General features: G+C 31.1%; 7 protein-coding genes across 7 annotated transcripts; 3 read left to right on the forward strand and 4 right to left on the reverse strand.

Annotated features, from left to right (window-relative positions):
• The first annotated feature begins 653 nt into the window (after positions 1 to 653).
• Positions 654 to 3,829, forward strand: DZIP1 (DAZ interacting zinc finger protein 1). The gene is made up of 5 exons (XM_065498465.1): positions 654 to 753; positions 840 to 2,165; positions 2,242 to 2,410; positions 3,172 to 3,337; positions 3,392 to 3,829. Exons 1-5 carry the CDS (start codon positions 654 to 656, stop codon positions 3,827 to 3,829), a joined length of 2,199 nt encoding a protein of 732 aa, XP_065354537.1.
• Positions 3,830 to 3,928: 99 nt separating this feature from the next.
• On the reverse strand, positions 3,929 to 5,555 carry Sld5 (DNA replication complex GINS protein Sld5). Its single transcript, XM_065515235.1, has 2 exons — positions 4,842 to 5,555; positions 3,929 to 4,238 (listed from the first exon to the last, which is right to left on the reverse strand). The coding sequence occupies exons 1-2, from the start codon at positions 5,425 to 5,427 to the stop codon at positions 4,117 to 4,119; spliced, it is 708 nt and encodes a 235-aa protein (XP_065371307.1). The 5' UTR covers positions 5,428 to 5,555; the 3' UTR covers positions 3,929 to 4,116.
• A 175-nt stretch (positions 5,556 to 5,730) lies between these two features.
• LOC135949174 (pre-rRNA-processing protein TSR2 homolog) lies at positions 5,731 to 6,536 on the forward strand. Its single transcript, XM_065498645.1, has 2 exons — positions 5,731 to 5,948; positions 6,007 to 6,536. The coding sequence occupies exons 1-2, from the start codon at positions 5,832 to 5,834 to the stop codon at positions 6,475 to 6,477; spliced, it is 588 nt and encodes a 195-aa protein (XP_065354717.1). The 5' UTR covers positions 5,731 to 5,831; the 3' UTR covers positions 6,478 to 6,536.
• PIG-P (phosphatidylinositol glycan anchor biosynthesis class P) lies at positions 6,522 to 7,016 on the reverse strand. Its single transcript, XM_065498646.1, has one exon. The coding sequence runs from the start codon at positions 7,014 to 7,016 to the stop codon at positions 6,525 to 6,527; it is 492 nt and encodes a 163-aa protein (XP_065354718.1). The 3' UTR covers positions 6,522 to 6,524.
• Positions 6,975 to 7,415, reverse strand: Tcs6 (Threonyl-carbamoyl synthesis 6). Its single transcript, XM_065498647.1, has 2 exons — positions 7,319 to 7,415; positions 6,975 to 7,258 (listed from the first exon to the last, which is right to left on the reverse strand). The coding sequence occupies exons 1-2, from the start codon at positions 7,357 to 7,359 to the stop codon at positions 6,982 to 6,984; spliced, it is 318 nt and encodes a 105-aa protein (XP_065354719.1). The 5' UTR covers positions 7,360 to 7,415; the 3' UTR covers positions 6,975 to 6,981.
• Positions 7,416 to 8,736: 1,321 nt separating this feature from the next.
• Fip1 (Factor interacting with poly(A) polymerase 1) lies at positions 8,737 to 11,099 on the reverse strand. The gene is made up of 4 exons (XM_065498648.1): positions 9,484 to 11,099; positions 9,254 to 9,422; positions 9,106 to 9,188; positions 8,737 to 9,049 (listed from the first exon to the last, which is right to left on the reverse strand). The coding sequence occupies exons 1-4, from the start codon at positions 11,031 to 11,033 to the stop codon at positions 8,887 to 8,889; spliced, it is 1,965 nt and encodes a 654-aa protein (XP_065354720.1). The 5' UTR covers positions 11,034 to 11,099; the 3' UTR covers positions 8,737 to 8,886.
• Positions 11,100 to 16,566: 5,467 nt separating this feature from the next.
• Positions 16,567 to 21,514, forward strand: fabp (fatty acid binding protein). Its single transcript, XM_065498649.1, has 3 exons — positions 16,567 to 16,725; positions 20,837 to 21,108; positions 21,175 to 21,514. Exons 1-3 carry the CDS (start codon positions 16,653 to 16,655, stop codon positions 21,223 to 21,225), a joined length of 396 nt encoding a protein of 131 aa, XP_065354721.1. The 5' UTR covers positions 16,567 to 16,652; the 3' UTR covers positions 21,226 to 21,514.
• The last annotated feature ends 696 nt before the right edge of the window (positions 21,515 to 22,210 follow it).

Consider the following 22,210-nt stretch of genomic DNA (forward strand, 5'->3'; position numbering starts at 1 on the left):
TAATAGATGATTATTACTACTGACTGAATCAATAAGAGCATGATGCTGAGTATCACATCCGTATCAGATTTTAGGGAAAATCACAAAGTTATCAACACTGGATTTAGCAAATATAAGCAGTGTTGCCACCAAGGGAATTCTAAATTACACATTACAGATTCCTAAACATCAGATGAAAAATTTCACATGCTTTATAATATTTTGTTTAAAACTAAACTTACTTTCCTTGCCCCTAAATATTTTTAATAAAATTGACATACCGTGGGCATTCTACGGTTATTAAGAATGTTAATAAAATTATTTTTCACAATCACCTGATATGAGGCGTGTCTGATCCAACAACCAGTATTGGATATTATATATTCAGGTTTCTGTATAACGCTTCTTATGATTGTTAACATGTTGAAGAAGACAACATGGTTTATTGACTCAAAACAAGACATTTTCTCATGTGTAATTACACATGAAGTGGTAGCACTGAACATAAATGCAACCCTGTCGGAAAATGTTGTACTGTATATTCATATATACTGTTTAAAGGGAGAAAATCCGTTGCTAAGTAACCGTTATTTTTTTTAATAGTAACAACAAAAAAGCCATTTCAGAAACTCTTGAATCAATAATAAATTTTAAAATAATAATTTCTAACAACAATGTCTTTTAATTTTACGTACAACTATCCTCAGGTGGCAAGAGAATCCGGCTTTAAGTTGCGCAATTATAAAGATGGTCCTTTAGACTGGCGTTTAATTGGTACAAATGACATATTAGATTATTTTAAAGTCCAGACCTAACAAATATGTATGTATGTATATTTGCATGTATTTATATAATTGTAGGCTCAATGGAAGTAGAGCGGATTTTAAGAGATCAAAGTTTGGAACATATAGATGCTGTATTGAATCATTTATCCGAAGCACCTTTGGGTTCAATCTTAGAGTCAAATATTTTAGATAGTGGTATCGCTAAATATTTTATGCTTTCACAATTTTCGGTGCAATATCTGTTATTTTGTCGTAAGTTTTTGGAAGAAACTGTAACAGATTTGAGAGAGTCCCATGGTGTTTCCCAAATGGATCTTGTTACTCTGAAAAGATCTTTGACCGAGGCCAACAATGAAATATTGCAGTTACACAAGAAAATAACGCAAATCGAAGCAATTCATGAAGTTATATATCCGTGTCATTTGTGTACTAAGAATTTCGTTAGCAACGATGCACTTAATCTGCACATTTCCCGAAAACACAGCGGAATTTTTGGTAAACCAGAAAAGAAATCCGACACAGCACAGTCTTTATTGAAAGACCGAGAAAATGATTTGACTTTAATAAATACCATTAAACTTGAGTTGGAGATCAAACAGCTCAAAGAGAGATTGAATAACGCGGAACGAGAAATCAAAGAAAGAAGTACAGAATCAATCATTAAAGAAATATCTCGAAATGAGACAGTAGCATTAGAAAAACATGATCAAATTTCAGTCCATAGCATTGGTATTCAAAGCAATTTATCCGAAATAAAAGAGAAAGATGAAAATAGCGAAGACGATCTTAGTTCTTCCTCACAAAGTCGACAGCAGCTGTGTATGTTACAAGAGAAATTGCAAGAGTTTGAAAAGTGGAAAGAAGAACAAAAAAGTCAAAACTCTGAATTTTTAAGTGAAGTTAATATCAAATTGCAAGATCTCAGTACTGCATTAGAACTGACAAGAAATCAAATGGAGCATGAAGTGGACAATGAAAAACAAAAACCAACAACGTCTATTAAGGATTTAGAAATCTTACTAAATAAGAAAGTAGAAGATATTGGTAAAGCAAGTGCAACTAAATTAGAGGAAGTCGTTAATAAAATGGAAATGAACTACAAAGAAAAACTAGAGCAATTAGAAAGGGAATTGACCAAATTAAATGAACAAGCTCTATTACAAAAGAATTTTAATTCCAACGACAATCTAATGAAAAAGGATACAACGAAAAAATCCAATAAAGAAACTTTTAAAATTGTTGAAATTAGTGATCAGACACCCGATAGCAAAATCGATTACAATCACGAAGTAGAGAAAATGTCTATACGCCCGAAAGAAAAACATCAGTTTAAGGAAACCTCATTATCTGAAAGCAATCACACTTTTGTTAAGCACAGCCCAGAAACATACCCACAAAAGAGTAAGTTCCTACATCAATCAATTGTACGTCTTACTACAACATTACCTATGAATAATCAATGTAAAACAATCAATAGATTCTGACTATAACAACAAATCAATGTCCAGTGGTTTATCTGAAGATGAAAGCACAGATGTTCCGGACAGTCTTTTGGACGAAGAAAATGAAGAAGAAATAAATAACCACACAAAAAAAAATGTTCCACACAAGAAACAAATCCCAAAGAAAAAGAGCCCGAATGTCAAGTAATTACACAACAACAAATTTGTCCATATTCCCAACTATACAGTTAAAATGTGTAGATAGACTTAGTTTAAAAAAAATAGGTCTTCTAATAAAAGTAAACTTTTGTTGAGTTGAATCAAAGACAAATATGACTCTTTTCAGATGTTTCTAATATTTGGAACAAATATAATATTATGTAATTTGTAATCGACGAAGTTAGAATTCAAACAATGGTAGTAGCTCAACTAATGGTAGTAGTTAAGCTATCGTTACCGAGATAACAGCAATTACCGTTACCTGTAAAATATAATATTAGATTTTAATAATAGAGTTTATTGGAATCTGCAGAATCATCATATTTTTAATTTTTGTAAAATTTATTATAAATTTAAGTCAGACCGAAATCATTAAAATAGTGTTACCTAAATAACAGCAACAACCGTTACCGTTTCGAATCGGTTCTTGAGAATAACTTAAAAAAGTAAATTTAAAATTTTTGCAAAAAATTGTAAAAAATAAGATTTGGTTAAATGACAACCAAATTGTATTTTTGTCATTTGATTTTAACAAGATGATATTGAAATAGCGTACAGTTCCTTTGGAACAAATATAAAAAATCTTAAAAGGTCCATTTTGCATACATCCAATTCAACAGCAGTTACCTCTACAAGAAACTATTTTAGAAATGATATTTTAAAACATATTAAGCATTAATTTTAGTTGGTAATATCGACATATTTGACCACCCAATTTATGTAAATTTTAATTCCCATTTTCGAAGACAACTTTCAGTTAAACCAAAAATTGTGACAAAGAAGGATGCAATAAAACTTTCAAATCGTCGACTCTTGACATTGGGTTTGGATATGAGAACCAAATCTTTACCTTCCACTGTGAAGAAAAGAATTTCGGTCGATCTTAACGAAAAGCGAAACAAATTGAAACAGGTAGTAATGCAAATTATACAATTTACTTTAATACTAAATAAAATTACTATTTAGAAGCATCCACACTTTTATGCAACCAGAAATAAAATTAAAAAATTTGTAGACAAATTGTGTTCAACAAAAATGCCGGAAAATGCCGAAGCTCTGCTAAAAGTAACCAAACCTGCCACAAGAAACAAGATTCAAGAACAGCAACATTACTCTGATGAATATTCTGTATCAGATGAGGATGACGTGTCATTGGAAGCCTCTACACCTTTAAACAACGCAACTACTGAGACGAGAAATTTCAAACAGAGATTGGAGCGGATCTTAGCATCACCCATGAGGAAACCCGATGAACATCTTACTAAAGCAATAGTACATCAACAGAATTTAACACAAAAACCAGTGCCTATGCCACGTAAACGAGTTATGTTCAATCATCCCGAAAGGCAGGAGAGACGTTTAGATCATTATTTAAGTCCAACTGAGAGTGACGATCCACAATAATTTCACCAGTACAATAATTTCACCAGGACAAAAATATAAATAAAACTTCAGCACAAAGCTTTATTTACATAAATATTCATTAGCAAAGACGTGAAACCATTCTTTTTAATTATTGATTAAATGCGTTATTGTAAAATGTTTTTATTGAATAATTACTTTTGATCTTGCCTTTACAAATATTCAATAAAAGGTATATCCATTATTTAATTTATATGTAAGAATAGAATTTAAATTAATTAAAATTTAGAAAAAGAAATTATAGTATAATTAAAATATGTACAAATTTATTATATTAATTGCACCTGATTCTTTTGTATTAAATCAGAAATTAATTGATATGGAATAATATGTTGAGAGCCAGCCGCCAAATCCACTTCTTCATCATCGACTCCAACGACAACGGCAGGAACTAAAAAAAATAATAAGCTAATGTTTAATATTAAAAAAACACGCACTTGATCGATAGATTTGAAAAGGTGTGTTGAATATCGACCGAATTCAAGAATAATTTTAAAACCAGTGTCTTTTTCATTTTAGCTAAATAAAATCTAGGTGCCAAATAGCAAATAATTAAATGTCATTTAGGCCAGAAATGTGATTAAAATTAAATCAAAACTTTTAAAATGGAAGTTCCAGCTATAGCTGAATATGTTTATTTGCTATATCATTTAAATATATTCAAAAAATCCTAGTAACTAAGCCATAATCGGCTCAACTTATAATACTCACTAGTATGTACATTAGAGTGATCCAAGGTGTATGGCCGAAAAGAAATATATAGGCACAAAATATTCGAATCTTTTACATTAAAATACAAAAATAATTATTTTATGCAAACATTTTTGCAAAAAATCCTTGTTAATAATGCATCACCAAACTTAATAGTCGTTGCGCCATCAGTTAATTCTATCCTACCATTATAATATTTAACAGAACGTATTTCTAAAATACATAGAACAATTCTAGGTTGTTTTTCGAAGACTCTGATGTACATACATCTGTTAAAACTTACCTGAGACGTTCGCCTTTATGAAAACATGAGACATAAGATTTGGTCTAACTACTCGCTGATCAGCTTCTGATCTTTGCATATTAGGCATGTATTGTAAAGCAACTTGCTGGAAATATTGTTCAACATTCTCGTAGTATTCCTGGGCAAATTTTGTTTCTTCCGGTGATAAACGTTTTTCATCTGGTTCTCTAGTCGCTTCTTCATTCAGAATATGTTTGCTATATGTTTCAATTTTTTTTAAACGGCATCTTAAATAACTGGCTATAATGTAACGAATACGCTCCAATTCCATTTGGTGGATCACACAACGAAAATCATTTTTATCCAAATCTTTCATGTTCTCTTCCATGTGAGCCACTTGTCCCATCATCAGTTCCAACATATCGCTTTGGTGAGGCAGGATTTCAGGTGCACAAATTTCATTGGTCCAGGCTGATTCTAAAAACTCCAGCACCTTTTGAGCTGTTATTTCTTCTCCCTCATCGTCATCTTCATCATTATCGTGTGTATTGGAGACCAGATGTGAAGTGTTCAAATCATCATCACTTATATTTTTGGATTTCGTTGGATAATCTTCTTCAGACATTTGGGACAATACAAATAAAATATGCAAGTTTTTCTATCACAGAGGATATTTTATCACAGAAAATAAAAGCGCGAATTGTTGTTTTACAATCAATTGTAAACAAATGCTTGTTCTTTGTATTTTGAAACATTCACTCCATTTAACTACACAGACATCAGCTAAAATTTCTCAAGTCAATTAAAACGTAATTTTAACAATTTGTCCATTCTATAAACGTATGTTACATTAAATAAATTACAATTTATTTTATTTATTAATTCACTGGTTAATGTAATTTATTCTAATAAATAAATTGCAAGGAAAACAAGAAAAATATGGTAGCACTACAAGTGTGTAAATACACGTGAAATACATCTGAGTTGAGTTGTTTAAGAAATTATCCAAAACAAAACAATATTTTCGACATGAATTCAGAAGAATTTAAGAAAAATTATCGTATAATTGTGGAAAAGATCTTTAACAATTGGCAGAATCTTCGTTTAGCCGTTGAACATGGAATGGGTGGCAGAAATGGACAAAAAGTACGTTTAAATGTAAATCAAAATGGTTCTGGCATCTCTTAATTTTTTTTGTTTGTAGGTGGCTATAGAAATCATGAACTATACTTATGAGTATTGCATTGGAAACGATAACATTACACAGGGTGAACTGCAGGATGTCATTGAAGATTTAATGGATCAAGAATTTGACACTATATGCGAAGATGGGTCAGTGCCTGAAATATGCCAACATTTGTTACGTTACAAACACATGAGCCTACAGGGCCAATACGTTGAAATTGAACAAGAGTTGAGTAAATTGCCGCAAGGAAACGAATGGCTGAGACCTGATGTCAAAGTAACCTACACTCCTATCGAGGGTGATTCTTCATCAGAAGACGGCAGTGATACAGATGATAATGACGATGATGACTTAATGGATATTGAGGGGGGTATTGATGAGGAACAGGCGACCGGCAGTAGAGTTACTAGATCTCAGTCCCGCAAACAAAAAGATGATTTTGTCGAACCAGAAGATGGCTGGACCACTGTACGAACCAAAAGAAAATAAATTCTATTTAATTTGTAGACTTAATTAAAAACAAAGCCAATAAATTTTTATTCAAATAATTTTTTATTTACTTCCGCTAAATCCATAAATCGTAAGGTGTCAATCTGATCTGCCACCTTGGGTATACTATGACTTCCTAAACAGTAATAACAATTTTCAATTAAATTGCCACTATTTTTGGATGCTTTTCTATTTGGTACCATTTCTTGCTGTAATTCACTCCAAGATCGGACAATTTTTTTTTGTTTCCCTTTTAATATCAACGACACATCAGCAACTGAGGCCATTTCATCTATGTCTGCAGTAAGAGACATGCTAATAGCAGGATAAATGAAAAATGCAAAGAAAGACAACCCCACCAGCACCAACATTGGAAGTAGTACAGCAAAATATTTATCCGGCAAATAGGTTAAACCCCATTCTTTGGTTGGCAGCAGTGCCCATAAAAAGTAAAATACAAAAAGAGCTATAACTAATAGATAAAAGGCATAACCATATATTGCTCTATGCGGTGTTGGTGCCGGAGTGTGCTCTGGCATTTTTTGTTTCTTTTAAATCAAATGATTTGATGGTGTCTTGGCACAGGAGCAGACTTTCGAAGAATGATGTTATAGCAGTCCTTAAATTTTTCACTTGATCCGCAGTGAAATACACTTCAATACTGTTTTCCACTAAACGCAAATCTTTACTTACAAAATTGCGTCTAGGTTCTTGGTCAACACTTAAAACGCGATATGCAATTTCGGCGTGTTGTGCTGACTCGAAGGGAATTTTTAAAGTCCTACAAATAAAATAATGTAAAAAACATAGTCAGAATAATACATACACTAGATTTACTTACGCTTCTGTATTTTTAAGGGGAATCTTTTCTTCCATTGGCATTTTGTTACAAAAATAAAATAAATATTTTTTATGCTTCTTCTTTTTACTACATAACTCACTGTGCAACTGAGTTGCCATATGTGGAAATTTATCATTTAGCTAAATGCTGAAAGGGAATTGTGATGCATAAATGCCAACAAAGCCCTTTATCTTTTAAGTAGATATTTACAAAGGAAAATATTCTGATTCTAATTTTGGCAAAGTCAGATTTCGAGAATCATGGTGTCTGGGTAATGTCCGTGAAAATGCATCCGAAGGTCGTCCTATATGTCATATAAATTCGACGTGAAAATGTTGAATAGGAGACAGAGCGCTAGCTTGTACCAGACCATCATTTGCCGTTACTGAACATGTCTTAATTTTTTCCCAGGAATTCGTCTAGTCATTTAATTATGTGAGGATTGAACTGATTGGCTACTAAGCACCTGTATAATAGGTTTAGGTACGTATTATCATAGGCCTTCTCTATACACACTACCATCATCTGAAAGTCCCTTATCTTGTATATCTAAATTGTGTTTATAACATCGTTATTACATTGTAATGTCGCTTACTAAACGCGAAAGATCTGGGTGGTAGTATATTCAGTTTTTCCATGAATTCAAAAATGTTCAGTCTCTCCTGAATATCTAGATTTATATGTGTCCCGTAGGATATGCCGTCATCACCTTGAGCTGAATCTAAATTCTTTGTTCTGATGTATTTTTCAAAATCTGATGTATTTGTTTCACATATCCTTTCCCAATCAGCATTATATTCCCTGAGTTTATCTGCGTTAATGAGTGCAATCTTTCATTGGCTTAGATTTATAGTATTTCCTCCTAGCCTCATTCCGAATGCTGAAAAGTGATCTCGCTTTATTATCTCACCATCTCTTGGGGATGTATTTGCTCAAGCGAACATTTTCTGCATTTCATCATTACATTTTTCTAGGACGAGAGATCTTGGGTCGTATTTTATGACAATATAGCGAGTTAAAATTAAGAATGTATAGTGAAATTGGTGTTCCTGCGGATGTAGATTCCGCCAAAACCATCCGCTCTATTTTTACCATTTTCAACACAAAATGTCCTTTTAAAAAATAGGAATAATTTCAGCAAAATTTCAGCGCCTCCAACAGACAGACATAGCTAGATCGTCTTGGAATTTTATAAGGACCCAGAATATATATACTTTTGTGGGTCTGCGATGAATATTTCGATGTTTTAACAACGGAATGACCAAATCAATAAAAATGCTATTAATGTTGGAAAAAATAAAAAAATATAAGTCCAATATGAGTGGAAATTACGAAATACATTTCGATTGATACTACTATTTACATTTATTCAATAATAAGATGCTTGTAAATGCGTCTTGGAGTTAAGGAATACGAAATTTTCACTGTATACTATTTATTGTTTTTAAAAATTATGTACATTTTCATTTCACTTTTTCGTATTTTCAATGTAAATTTTGCAGTTAAAGAAAAAATGCTGCGACTGGTTGATGGAATATAATTGTTATCGCTGTTTATGCATCTTAACTTTACTCTTCATCTTCTTTGCGGTGCGATTTTTTCTTATCACTGCGACTGGAAGATGACGTGGTGGAGGATGTACCAGTTTTACTAGAACGTTCGCGTTCTTTTTCACGAGATTTTGATCGCCGACGAGATTTTTCTCGGCTTCTTGATCGTTCACGCCTAGAACTGAAACAGTAAGTTATTAATTTTAATCAAGCAATTAAAAATATATTTATATTTACCGTTCGCGATCCCTGTCACGTTCACGCTCTCGGTCCCGATCTCTTCTTCTACGCTCACGCTCGTCATCAGAACGTTCAGGTTCCTAATGAAACAAAAATAAAAACATGTATGAGACCGATGTTTGGAGTTTTTGTTAAAAAAACTTACTTCAACTTTTTCACTCCTATCTCTTTCACGTTCTCTCTCACGATCCCTATCTCGTTCGCGGTCCCTTTCCTTATCACGATCCTTCTCTCTATCCTTTTCCCGCTCTTTTTCACGAGATTTTGACCTTCGGCGAGACTTTTCTCGACTCCTTGAACGTTCGCGTCTCATTCTGATTAAAATATGTATAGTGTTAGTAATATAATAAATATGTACATATGTATGTAGTATACCTTTCTCGATCTCTGTCCCTTTCTCTTTCACGATCCCATTCTCTTTCTCTGCGTCTCCTTTCTCGTTCGTCTTCCGGACGCTCAGGAGGACCATTTGGACCCATCATACGTGGCGGTCCCATCGGCATGTGCATTGGAGGACCTCCAGGGCCACCTGGTCCCATCATCATTCCTATGGGAGGAGGACCCATACCCATATTTGGTGGGGGCATACCGCCCATCATTGGGGGCTGTGCGTGCGGATGCCGCATTTGTGGTGGCGGCCCACCCATTTGAGGAGGCGGAACCCCCATTGGAGTGGGTAAAATACCCGGTGGACCGGAAATCTGTTGAGGCGGTCCAGAATTTGGTCCTGGTGTCAGTTCTTTTATACCACTAGGTACCCAATTTGGATTATCGCCTCCCCATTGCGAATCCTGTGTTGGCTCATATCCATAATCGAAAGGCTCCGGTTCGTGAAAGAAAGCTTCATCTGCGGGACCTTGACCACCGAAATTCGGCGGCATTTGTCCAGGCCGTGAATATTCGCGACATTCTGCTGTCATAACTTGAATAGCATTTTCTTTCGTTCCAGGCTGACTAACCGGCCGAGGGCCTCTTGGCATAGATGCAAATCTAGGTGGAATGCCCTGGTGAGGTCCCTGATGCATATTGGATGGTGGCATCATTCCTGGTGGTGGCATTTGTATCTGTTCTCCTAGTGGTCCCATAGGCATGGGGCCGGATGGCAACATGCCGGGAGGTGGACCTGTTGGTATATTACTTTCAGATTGTCTTTCTGGCTGTGGATTTAAGTTTTGAGTCAAACTAGCCAATCCGACACCACTCTCAGCAACACGAAATCTCTTTTGACGTTCACAATATGACCTCCAGGTTTCCTCATTAAATCCATAATTGAAATAATCTGTTATGTCGGCACCTGGCTTACGCCATGGTTTATCCTCCAGTGAATCTATACTAAACTCATGAGCAGCAACACCGTTAATTGAACCCACACCTTCAAAATCTTCGATAGAAAATTTTCCTACCTGAGTAGACTTGGACTTTTCTTGACTACTAGCTCCAGCCAATAAATTTGACCGTTTATTTATATTATAAGTACTGGGAGCAGCTTTAATATCGCCTATTACAACGTTAATGTCATCATCAGAATCATCATCCTCATCGTCTTCTTCAGCATCATCTTCGTCTTCCACGGAACAATCATCCTTTTTCGGTTCTTCCTTCTCATCAATGTCGGTAGTATCGGCAACAGTAGCTGCTGCGGTTGCCTCTTCGTCTTCTTCCATTTCGTGGGCCGGATCTTCAAAATCCACCAACTCTTCGCCCGGCGGAACTTCATCTTTGTCTTGCAAATTATTTAAACCATCACCTTGGGTTACTGCAGCAAGAGCTTCATTTTCTGCTTTTAACAATTCTTGCGAGTCTACTTTTGCAATACCGGCTTCATCAACAGCATTTTCAGCATCTAGACGCTCTTCTTCATTTGTAGTGGAATCGGGGTTAGAAGTACCATACAGCCAACTATCCTCATTTGTATCATCCGCCATTTCTGCCACTAAAAATTAAGCGTTTTACTATATTTTAGTACAATTTTAGGCCAAAAAAATATTATTAATTCTCGCCAAGACTTATAAATTGTTAAAATGTGTAGTTTACTGTCAATCAAGGCAAATTAATAAGGTGGTGGCATCTGCGATGAAATTTGTTCTTGTGTATGGCATTTGACAGTAAACATCGACAGAATTACATACATAAAAAACCAACAGTAGTCATCAGTTGTGCTGAAGATCACACCTTAATAATTTGCTTACTGTCAAACATTGCATTATGTTACCATTTTCACGTGAATTGAACAAATAATTACACAGAAAAAAATTATTTATGAATACGTCACTAACGTGGCATTGAAACTCGTGTTTTGGCATTTTTTTAATATGACATTCATAACAACCGCTCATAACACGAGTAGGTTTGTGGATAATTATATTGCTTACGTACATGTACATATTTGTGTTTGAACATATATTTCTCAATAAATGTTAACTCAGAGAACTTTTTCTCAATGTTATGTTCCTGTACACACGAGACAAATTCATGTGAGGACAAGACAAATCGATGACTTTTCAAGACGTAGTGCTACCCGCGCCTAGAATAGCAATATATATGTTGGCATTAAAGCAATAACGCCGACAGCATAATGGATTAATATTGCTTTACTTATGTTAAGGCTATGGGAAAACGTAAGACTGTGAGTAAGTCGCCGTTTACACATGCAGATTTTCCTCGCATGAAAGTTTACTTTATAGGCAAGAGAGGCAAGAGGCATATAAAGGGGTACACACTCTGATGTACTTGCAATTCGTTTTGTGCTTTCGTTCGTAATACCTACATACACATAAACATGCACATTAATGTACAAACTGCTGCAATAAAAATCTTTGTGTGTAAACGCGAATGCAAGTTTAAAGAAGAATAATAAAATCTTATGCGCGAAAAATCTTACAGTGTAAATGGGGACTAAGCCTTCTGGCTGAGCTATAAATATAAGAAATTTTTAAAATAAATTAGGATTACATGTTATACATATGTATATAAAGTATGGAAATAAAGTCCCGTTATTCTGCCGTCGTTATTGCTTATGTTAAGAAATAAAAATTGCGTGTGGAGACGGGGATAAAGAAAAGCAATGTTCTTATTAATATGTCATTCACAATAACTCGTTTTACTCAATACGAATGGATTTTACCTACATACATCACGGATTGCGTTCATGTTTTCTCATACAATTGGCTTTTGAACCAAAACCAGGTTTTTCTTTAGCATAACACCGAATTCTAAGCCAACCGTTGTCTATATATAGTGTTTTATTTTCGTAATTTCTTGAAATTGTAGGAATTTTACCGTAGAATGGTTTTGTGTCATATTGCTGTTTAATTTTTTGCCATCCTGAAAAACAACTCATCCTGTGTTAGTCAAGTTTTTTGGAAGCGTCGAAAGTAGTAAACTTAATGCTTTGTCTACATACTAGGGTATTCAATTAATCGGGTTTCTGGTTTAATCGGTTAATCGGGCAAATAATTAATCGGGGTTTAGATTTATTCGGTTAATAATCGGTTAATTTAAAATTATTCGATTAACCGAATAATTTTTATTTTAATTTTAAATTGAAAATACAACAACGAATTTTGTGTACAAATAGGTACATTAAAAACAAAACAATTCATCCAAAAAATAGCAAATATGGTATTTGAGATCCTTTTTGTATACACATGTGTTTTTTTAGGGTTTTATTGAAAACTTCAGAAATAATCAGTTAAAAAACAATATAATTTAAATGATTTCCTTTAAAACTATTTTTTCTTTAGATTTAATAAAACTTGACTTGGAAAAAATTCTCTCGCTGATGTATTGTTGGAGAAATCGAAATCATGATAAAGAATATCCAATATATCAGTTCTTTTTTTAGTTATACCATTGGATTCCTTTTTGGATTGTGTTAGATATTGAATACATTTAATAGTTTCGCAAAGTTCTGATAAAATACTCTTTTCCAAAAAAAAATCGTATATATGTACATGTAAATACAAAGTTTCAAATATATGTAAATTAATTAATTGAAATTTGTTTCTTCATTGATACGGAAAAATAAATACAAAAAAATATGTATGTTAAAGTGCAAAAAAAAGTAATTTCGGTTAATCGGTTAATCGACACAAATTAATCGGTTATTTGTTATTCGAAAATCGGCAATTTTAAATTATTCGAACAGTTAACCGTCAAAAATTAATCGGTTAACCGATTAACGGTTAATCGATTGAATACCCTACTACATACTCAAATATGAGCTAAGATAATAGAACAAGTTAACATTCTTAACAGCAAAATTGCAAAAACTGTTAAACATACACAAACATTTTTTTAAGAATTCTAATTCAGAAGGGCCATAGTTAAAAAAATGGGCCAAAAAAGGCAAGACAGTCATAAAACGGTGATCAATTGTTAGACTTCATCCAATAATAGATTTTCGAATAGTTGATTCTTGATAATAACCGGTTACTGTTTTGTAAATTTAGATAAAACCGGCCAATCGAAAAACAAAAAATTTCATCAGCAATAAATTTAATTCCTTAGGGTAAAATCTTTAATAATATTGGAACATAGGTGTAATAAAAATAGACCTACTTATTTATTTCAATTCAACTAAATTTATACCTATAAGGTTTAACAAAAGATGAACCAAATTTGTTATGATTTCATTAAGTTAACATTGTCAATTGAGAAGTAATTGTACAGTTACAGTTAAAGCTGTTATTTATGCGGAAGTTCTCAGTTCTTAAATTGTTTATTATTATTCCATTAATCAAACGTTTTTACCGTTTGAAACCTCGAGTCGATCGCCCTACTATATGCATATGTATGAATTTCTACTGACTGTATAATAGCCAACTGATATCACATACATATTTTTGTTTTAGTTATCAGTTTATTTAATAGCCACAATTAAAACACTAAAGGGAAAAGCCGTTCGTTTACGTATAGAGGACAAACCATACGATCAGATAGTACGATATTAAAGTAAGTTTTGCTCTATTCGGAAAAATTATCTATAAGTGTATTAATTTAACCCAAAACTAATCAAACTATTTTCGTTAATTAATTGTTTTAACCAATTAACTTGGGAAGTAGTAATTAGTAGATTAAGCTTCATAACCAATAACATTAAGCTGTATTTACCACAATGTAACCATAGTGCACTGAAATTTATAAAAAAAAAACTAGCTAACCGCCCCGGCTTCGCCCGGTAGCATTTACTAATGTTAGCTCTTCAAGTTTCTCCAACCCACATACACCTGCCTGTTCTTATTTATTTGCAAATAAAATATCTAAATTAGTATTGCATAATTTAGGGAGCTTTTATATTACAGTTGACTGGACTCAAAAATAAAATGTCCGAGTTTCAACCGGAATTTTTTTCTTTACAAACCATCTCCTGAAAATTTCAAATCAAATAAAAAAATCAGCCAAACCGATCCAGCCGTTCTCACGTGATGCCATTACATACATGGACCATTTAATTTTTTTATATGTATATAGATATATAGATTATATTTTGATGTCTAACAATACAACATAGGCTATGAATTGGACAAATTTCTAATCAATATCAGTTTTATTATAATTTTTTTTCTTTCACCTTCGCCTATGCTACTGAGCTTAAAAAACCAAAATGAAAGACATTTATTTTTTAGGGCATTTCTAATGCAGGTACATACATATGTATATAATATGTATACGTATATAAGTGTGGGTATGTACATACATATATTTGTAGTTGTTAATATTAATCATTAAATTACTTTTCCAGTTCCTGATAATATTATATTTTCTATTACTTTCGTTAAATATTATACATAGTTGACAAAACAACAAAGTTCAATTAGAAAAGAATAAAATTATGTACATATGTATGTATGTATATACAAAAATATAAGTATATATTACAGTAAATAGCATCTTTATACACAGCCAATTATTGTATAGAACATTTTCAGAAATCAGTATTATGATTTAATTAACTAAGTTTGAAGTCGCCATGATTTAAGTATGTTCATATGTTTGAATAATTACACAGTGATGCAAAAGTGAACGAAAAAGATATGCAGGGATTCACATGTAGCAATTCCGTTTTGTTGGAGTCCATAGAGTACGGAAATATCTACATACTTTATAAAAATCGGTTGGAAAATGGCTGAATTAGGGTAGTTTAAAGACAGGATGCTTAGCTTTTTCACAAAAATAAGCCAAAAATATTTTGATGCCTCGATCAACTTAGAGAGTGAAGAAAATTTAAATTTGTGGAAAAAAGGTCGTTTTAAAACTAAAACGATCATATTACAACCATTTCACAAACAATTTGCAAATAGTCTCTTCTGTTTGAAAGGCAAAATAGGTATATATCTTTTAAATAAAAGTAAACATTTTAAAACGAAGTGATCGAGAAAAACTATAAGTACCTATTTCCGAACTCTATGGACTCCAATAAATTTTTGGTGTAGCAATTATCTTATGTACCTATGTACATTAAAGTTTATACATACATATGTATTTACCTATAAGCTTGCACAGAAAACAATATTTCATTTATTTTTAAACAATTGACTGACTACTTACAATAAGTTATATTATGTATGAATAAATAATTGAAATTTAAAAATTTACTAATAGAAAATCTAGTATAGAATTTTGAAAAAAAATATAAATGTTGGTAACCCTTAAATCAAAAGCTTAGTTTCTCAATAAAGTATTGTAATATATTGTAACATGTCCATAATTAGAGCGACATCCGACCATAGTTTGTAATTTACATGTATAAATTGCTTTACTACTATACTTTGCTATATTTATGGATTTTTGTTAGTTGAAAACAAATAACGTCATTGCACCAACAAGAAGTCTCATTTGAAAGCCGTCTATTTAATTGCCAAACTATTCTCAAATATTCCTATTGGATCGCAACAAGACGAAGTGATTTTAAAAAAAGTGAAAAATTTACAAACGTATACCTACAAGGTATAAATTCGCCTTGGATCTAAAGTTATCGCATAAAAAATATTTTTTTTTGCTCTTCTGAAAAGTTGCCAAAAATACAAAGAACTTATTTATTGTTGGCGTAACGACGATATGTTTTGAAGTATGGTCTTTGATTTCAATAAAAAAATATACCTATTAAGATAAAATATTCAATAATGTACACATTTAGATATACATACATAATTTTGCTTTATTCTTGATGGTAACAACTTAAAGTTTATGATTTTTGAACTTTGTACAGTTACCTAAGTTAAACCCAAAGTATAAATATACTTTGGTTAAACCTTTCAGATAGTTCAATCAAAAGTAAATTTTGATTCAATCTATTTAATAAAATTCCCGTAATTTTCGATGTGAGAGAATTTAACTAAATATTCTTAGTATTTTGTTATCGCTTAACGCTCTTATTGTGATTACATTTGTGTACGTGTGTGCTTTTCCAAAGAAAGAGAGCAAAAACTTCTCATATAAAAGCGCGTCATTTTATTTCCATATTCATTCATTCGTACTATTAGTGAAGTGCAGTTTGTCGGTTGTTTTCCACACGTTCGCATAAAAAATAATAAATTTCTAAAATGGCCTGCTGGGAAGGAAAGAAATACAAATTGGACAAGAGCGAGAACTTCGATGAATACATGAAGGAATTGGGTGAGTTCATACTGTCTCTAGTATTTCCGCTTGCAGCCATAAAATATGGTTAAAAATTTAGTTTTTACAAAAAAAAGAAGAAATTGGCAAATGATAATCTCTTATTAGAGAATGAATGTATGAACGAATTAAAACACCGGCCGGCTTTTTTCATCATTTGAAAATATGTATAAACCGGTTCTTGTTTTCTTTTAAAATTCATTTCAAACTGTTCATTTTTGTATTATTCATTTCAAATTATGGTACAGCTCAGCATTGTTTAATTACTATGTAGTAGATATGTACATATGTATGTAGGTATAACGTTATTTATCGTATTAAAAAATTTCGTGGACGGTTAATTGTCCAGTTAATAGATCTCTGTGTAGCGTGCTGCTGTTAGTAGAATGGTGGTGGAGAATTCTATGTACCTAAATATGAAAATTAACCATGTGATTAATTGCTTCTGGTTCATTGCCAAAAAAGCTACAAACAAAATGAACATTTGGACTTGACTTTAAAATTTGTGGTAAACAAACATATTTATTCGTATGCATGAATAGATAGGTAGATGCTTTTTTATCATTTATGCATATAATTTTGAATAACTTGTAGAAATGAAACAAATGAATGGTTTTTTGTAAAATCAATACAGAATTTACATAGGTACCTATTAAGTTTATTTGGAGATTGATTTTTCCTCATTCTACATACCTACATAGATTGCATTATTTGCTATGCAATTTAACCTTGTTTTTCGGAAACTCATTTTGTACTCTTTGAAAGGATTAAAAATTAAAAATACACTCCTTTCGTAGGTACATACATATTTTTCTTTTACCCTTATTTCCTCCCTACAGTTATTGATTTAATTTTAAAACAATATCAACGAGTATTTTTATACTTATAGAGTTAACAAACAAATCGAACAATAATTTAGTTTTAGACATTGTTTCTTTAATTATTTATTTATTTGTATTGTTTATTTATTAAAACTATTCGGTAGGTATATAAATATGTACCTATGTATATACATACCTACTGTATACAATCAGTCGGTCAACTTTAGTTTTTATTTGTGCAAATTTTTCTAAAAAACAATTTTTAATGCCTTTTGCTGTTGTATTTTGGACTTTGGAACAAAACTTTGATATTTTAGAATTTCTCTTCATTGTTTTTTTTAATACATTTGTTTTTAATCTTCTACAGTCAGTCTGTGTTTTAGTTATTTGTAAAGAGAAAGATTTGATACCTGAAGAAACAGAGTATATTTTCTAAATAAATATGATAATCTGTAATAGGAAATTGTAGTAGTTTTTTTTCTTCTGAATATTGTAAACATGAAACGCAAGAATTTTTAATGCAATATTGAATTTAACATTTGTATTTTATGTACTATATACACAATATAGGTATATACATACCTAAATACTATATAAATTTACATATAAATATGTACCTATATCGTTGTTGCGCCTACCAAAAGAATAAGGTGTTTTGAATCTCTTGTCACAAATGAGCGATACCTATACTGAAATTGTTATTCTACAAATTTATAAAGTTGAAAAATACCTAATCAAAATTTAAATTAAAAAATTTAGATGTATTTATTTGTTTGAATTATTAATTATGTTAAAACAATTAAATTTATTTGTTCCCCGTTCTCCAGGAGTTTGTTAGGATAAGTCATTACTTCAAATATTTTGAAAGTGAATTTAAATTGGTTTTTGTTAAATTTTAAACTAGGTAAATTGAGTATTAGATTGTTTGTTTGTAATTCACGTATATATGTATATTATAATAATAAATAGTATGTATGTACCTACTATAACATATTGAAACCTACCTTAATATTAACCAAAGCCCCAAAAATTCAAGCACTTGAACATTATATTGGAATTTCACTTGAATGCAAAAATAATTATGTTTTAAACTTGAAAAATATTTGAAAATAATTAATATTTTTCAAACAAAATTCTATTGGCATAAAGAGTATTACAACTATAATTCAATTCTTGCTTTCAACTTGAATTTCTGTAAAAATGCTTTTTGGGTTAGAATTAAAAAAATATTTAAATTTATTTACAATAAAAAATATACCTAGTTAGTTTTGTGTGTAATCGCTTTTTATGAAAATTTAGATTTTAATCCAAAATTTTAGAAAATGTATAGGAAAGTTTTTATTCCAATAGCAAATATGTATGTATATGTATTAACATCCTGATTATCAAGGGCTTTATTTTTTTAAAATGTGTCTTCATATAAGATTTTATCGAATAATGTAATAACTGAGTTGTTAATTTGCCAAATATTAAAAATAATAAAATCATTAAATACCTAGTAATCAAATTTAAACATGTTAAGCTTAAAAATATCTAAATGTATTAATTATTGATGTCAGATTGCAACCAGTATGAACAAAAAAATCGTCACCAAAAATGCAAAATAACTGCCTAAATGCAAAATATACTAAATACTTGTTTATTTGTTTGATTATTTTATAAAACAAATTATAAATATGTGTTTATATATTTAGCAAGTATACATTATTTTATAGCTGTTTGGTTTCTTATCGAATTTATAGCAAACTTTTGACTTTATGGCCTGTTGGTGTGTTTTATAATAAAATTGCACAAAAAAGAAATAAAAGAAAAATACAAGAACAAAATTGCGATAATAATTAGTGTTAGTCATAAAATAGTCTCTGGCCATAAACTACACATGAAGAATAATTTTTATCATTTGATAAGAGTTGTTTTTACTCCAGGTCGCCCCATTATTCCATTACTTTCTGAACACGGATATAGATAAAGATGAATATAGACTTTAGACATACATATGTATGTATGATATGAAAATACATAATTGTTTTTTATTTTTTTTATTTGCCTATTGAACTCGTATTATATTATACACGTCAGTCAGCATACATGCATATGATGTAGATACATATTTCTCAAAATCAATTATAGTCAATTGAATTCCATTCTTTAGGACTTAATTCAATTAGGTTTCAAATATTTTCCCACCTTTATAGGGGTCATGTATATTTTCATTATAAATGTGGATATGTATGTAGTATATTCATGCAATTGTACGTAAAAGATCGTGCGATATATAAGTATGTACTGTTATGATGGTGGGCAAGATCAAGCTTAATTTATTTAATAAATTGATGACAACCAAACCATTCATTAATTCATCCCCACATTACATTAGTACACCGTATACACCACACATACAACAAAAATGGCATTCGCGCTCAACAAAAAAAAAAAAAAATATTGTATTTATTTTAAGTAGTTTCAATTATTGTAGTAAGTAATAAAGCAAACTTATGAGGAATTTCATGCATTTTCTTTAGGTTAATGTGTAACCACATAAACCGTACTGTACCTTCTTTCTCTTTAGTTATACTGGCTGACACACAGTTTAATTTTAATACATAGTACCTACTACATATTCATATGTCCATCTAAAATACATATTAAATTTGAAGAGATTTTTATATTATGAACTTACTTGCATATTTAATATATGTGTGTGTGTGTATTTTTGTATCTATGCATGTTAATTGGAATGCGTTGATATGCAACTTTAAGTGTAGTTTGATTTTTAGTTTGTTTCCTATATTCATACGATCCTTATCACTTGCTCAAATAAAGGCATGTATGCTTATAGAACTCATTGTGCAGAAACTCATTCGTATGGTCTCATATTTGCACAATATAGTCAATTACATGTTATGAAAATTCAATTTGTTTATTAAATTAAGACGTTGAACTTTAAAATTCGTTTGAACTTTAATATATGTATGCACATATGTCTTTATTAAAGAGAATCAGTTTTTTCTTCATACATAAACAATTGTTTCCTCCGATAGGGAATTGTTTGTTTCATTAAGTGGTCAAACTTCAATTCATCACCACCAACCTATGATGTAGGGTATTATAAAAAGTACGTAAAGTTTTGCTACGTAAACAGATTTTTTTATTTTTATTATGAAATCTAATTCGATATGCGGTTTAGTTATAATGTACATACATATACATTTATATTCATAAGTATACTTTTTTACCTTGAAAGTATTATAAATAAACAAATTTTTTTTATTGAATATTCGAAACACTAGGTGTTGGCATGGTCCTCCGCAAGATGGGTAACTCTGTAACCCCTACTGTTGAGTTGAAGAAAGAAGGTGATTTATTCACATTCACCACCTCCTCCACTTTCAAGACTTCGACTATCTCCTTCAAATTGGGTGAAGAATTCGACGAAGAAACTTTGGATGGCCGTAAAGTTAAATCTATCTGCACCATGGATGGCAACAAATTGGTACAAGAACAAAAAGGTGACAAACCATCAACCATCGTACGTGAATTCACCGATTCCGAATTGATCACCGTAAGTTTTAGAGAAAACAAACAATAACACATAAAAAAACCAATTAATTTATCTCTCTCATTTCAGACCCTTACCATTGGTGAAATCAAATCTGTCCGTGTTTACAAGGCCCTCTAAATATTTTATAATTAAATAACTTTATTAAGAATATGCTGATTATTTTTTCCTTGCATTGCCTAAAGATGATTGACTGAGTTTTTTATCTGATACTCCGTTATTTTTTTTTAATAAGATCTGTTTAATAACTATTTATGAGATTGCACATGAAAATTGTTATTAAATAACAATATTATTTTCTTTTCTATTGTTTACATATACCACTTATGTATTTAAGGTGTTTGTAAGCCAAAAATAAACAAAAAAAGTAATAAAATTAATATTGACATTGCATTTAATAATATTTAAATATGTTTAGTTTTATTTAACAAGGTTTTTCAAAAGTTAAAATTAAATAAATTTAATTATACCTACCCTTCACCATGAGTGGTAAGGATATATCGATAGAATAAGCTACACTGTTGTTTGCTTAAAATAAAGTTATCCAGTAGTCCATTTTTTCTTGTTGCTATACTGTGGTATGCAATCGCTCTAAACTGTGATTATTCATCATCATACATAAGTAATAAAACTAAATTGACAGATTGAAAAATATTTAAAACTTTGGTTTTTGTGTCTCCTGTAAAATTTGTAAAAAGGGAAATTTTTTGATAAAAATCTTCAAATTTTGAGTTTTGTAACTGTAAAAAATCATTTCATCGGATTAAACTAAAAACATGTATTCAGGTTGTACATATATGTGTACAATAATGTTAACTTTTACAAACATACACAAAAAACGAATAAATTTATTGGGAGTTCTCAATCTATTGGGGGAATAATGTACCTGGATATCGTATGATATCCTTTATGTATAACAAATTTAGTTTCACCTCTAATATACTACACATGTGTAAGTATGAACATACGTAAATAAATAAGTACTTATATACATACTATTCAATGACATCATCTTAAAAAACATCTGATAAATTCTACATGTTGTGTTTTTAAGGAGAGTCAAAATCTGAGGGCAAACAATTTTCTGTAAGGAAGGGCTGGAGTA

Source organism: Calliphora vicina, chromosome 1 (assembly GCF_958450345.1).
Source record: "Calliphora vicina chromosome 1, idCalVici1.1, whole genome shotgun sequence".
NCBI classification, from domain to species: domain Eukaryota; kingdom Metazoa; phylum Arthropoda; class Insecta; order Diptera; family Calliphoridae; genus Calliphora; species Calliphora vicina.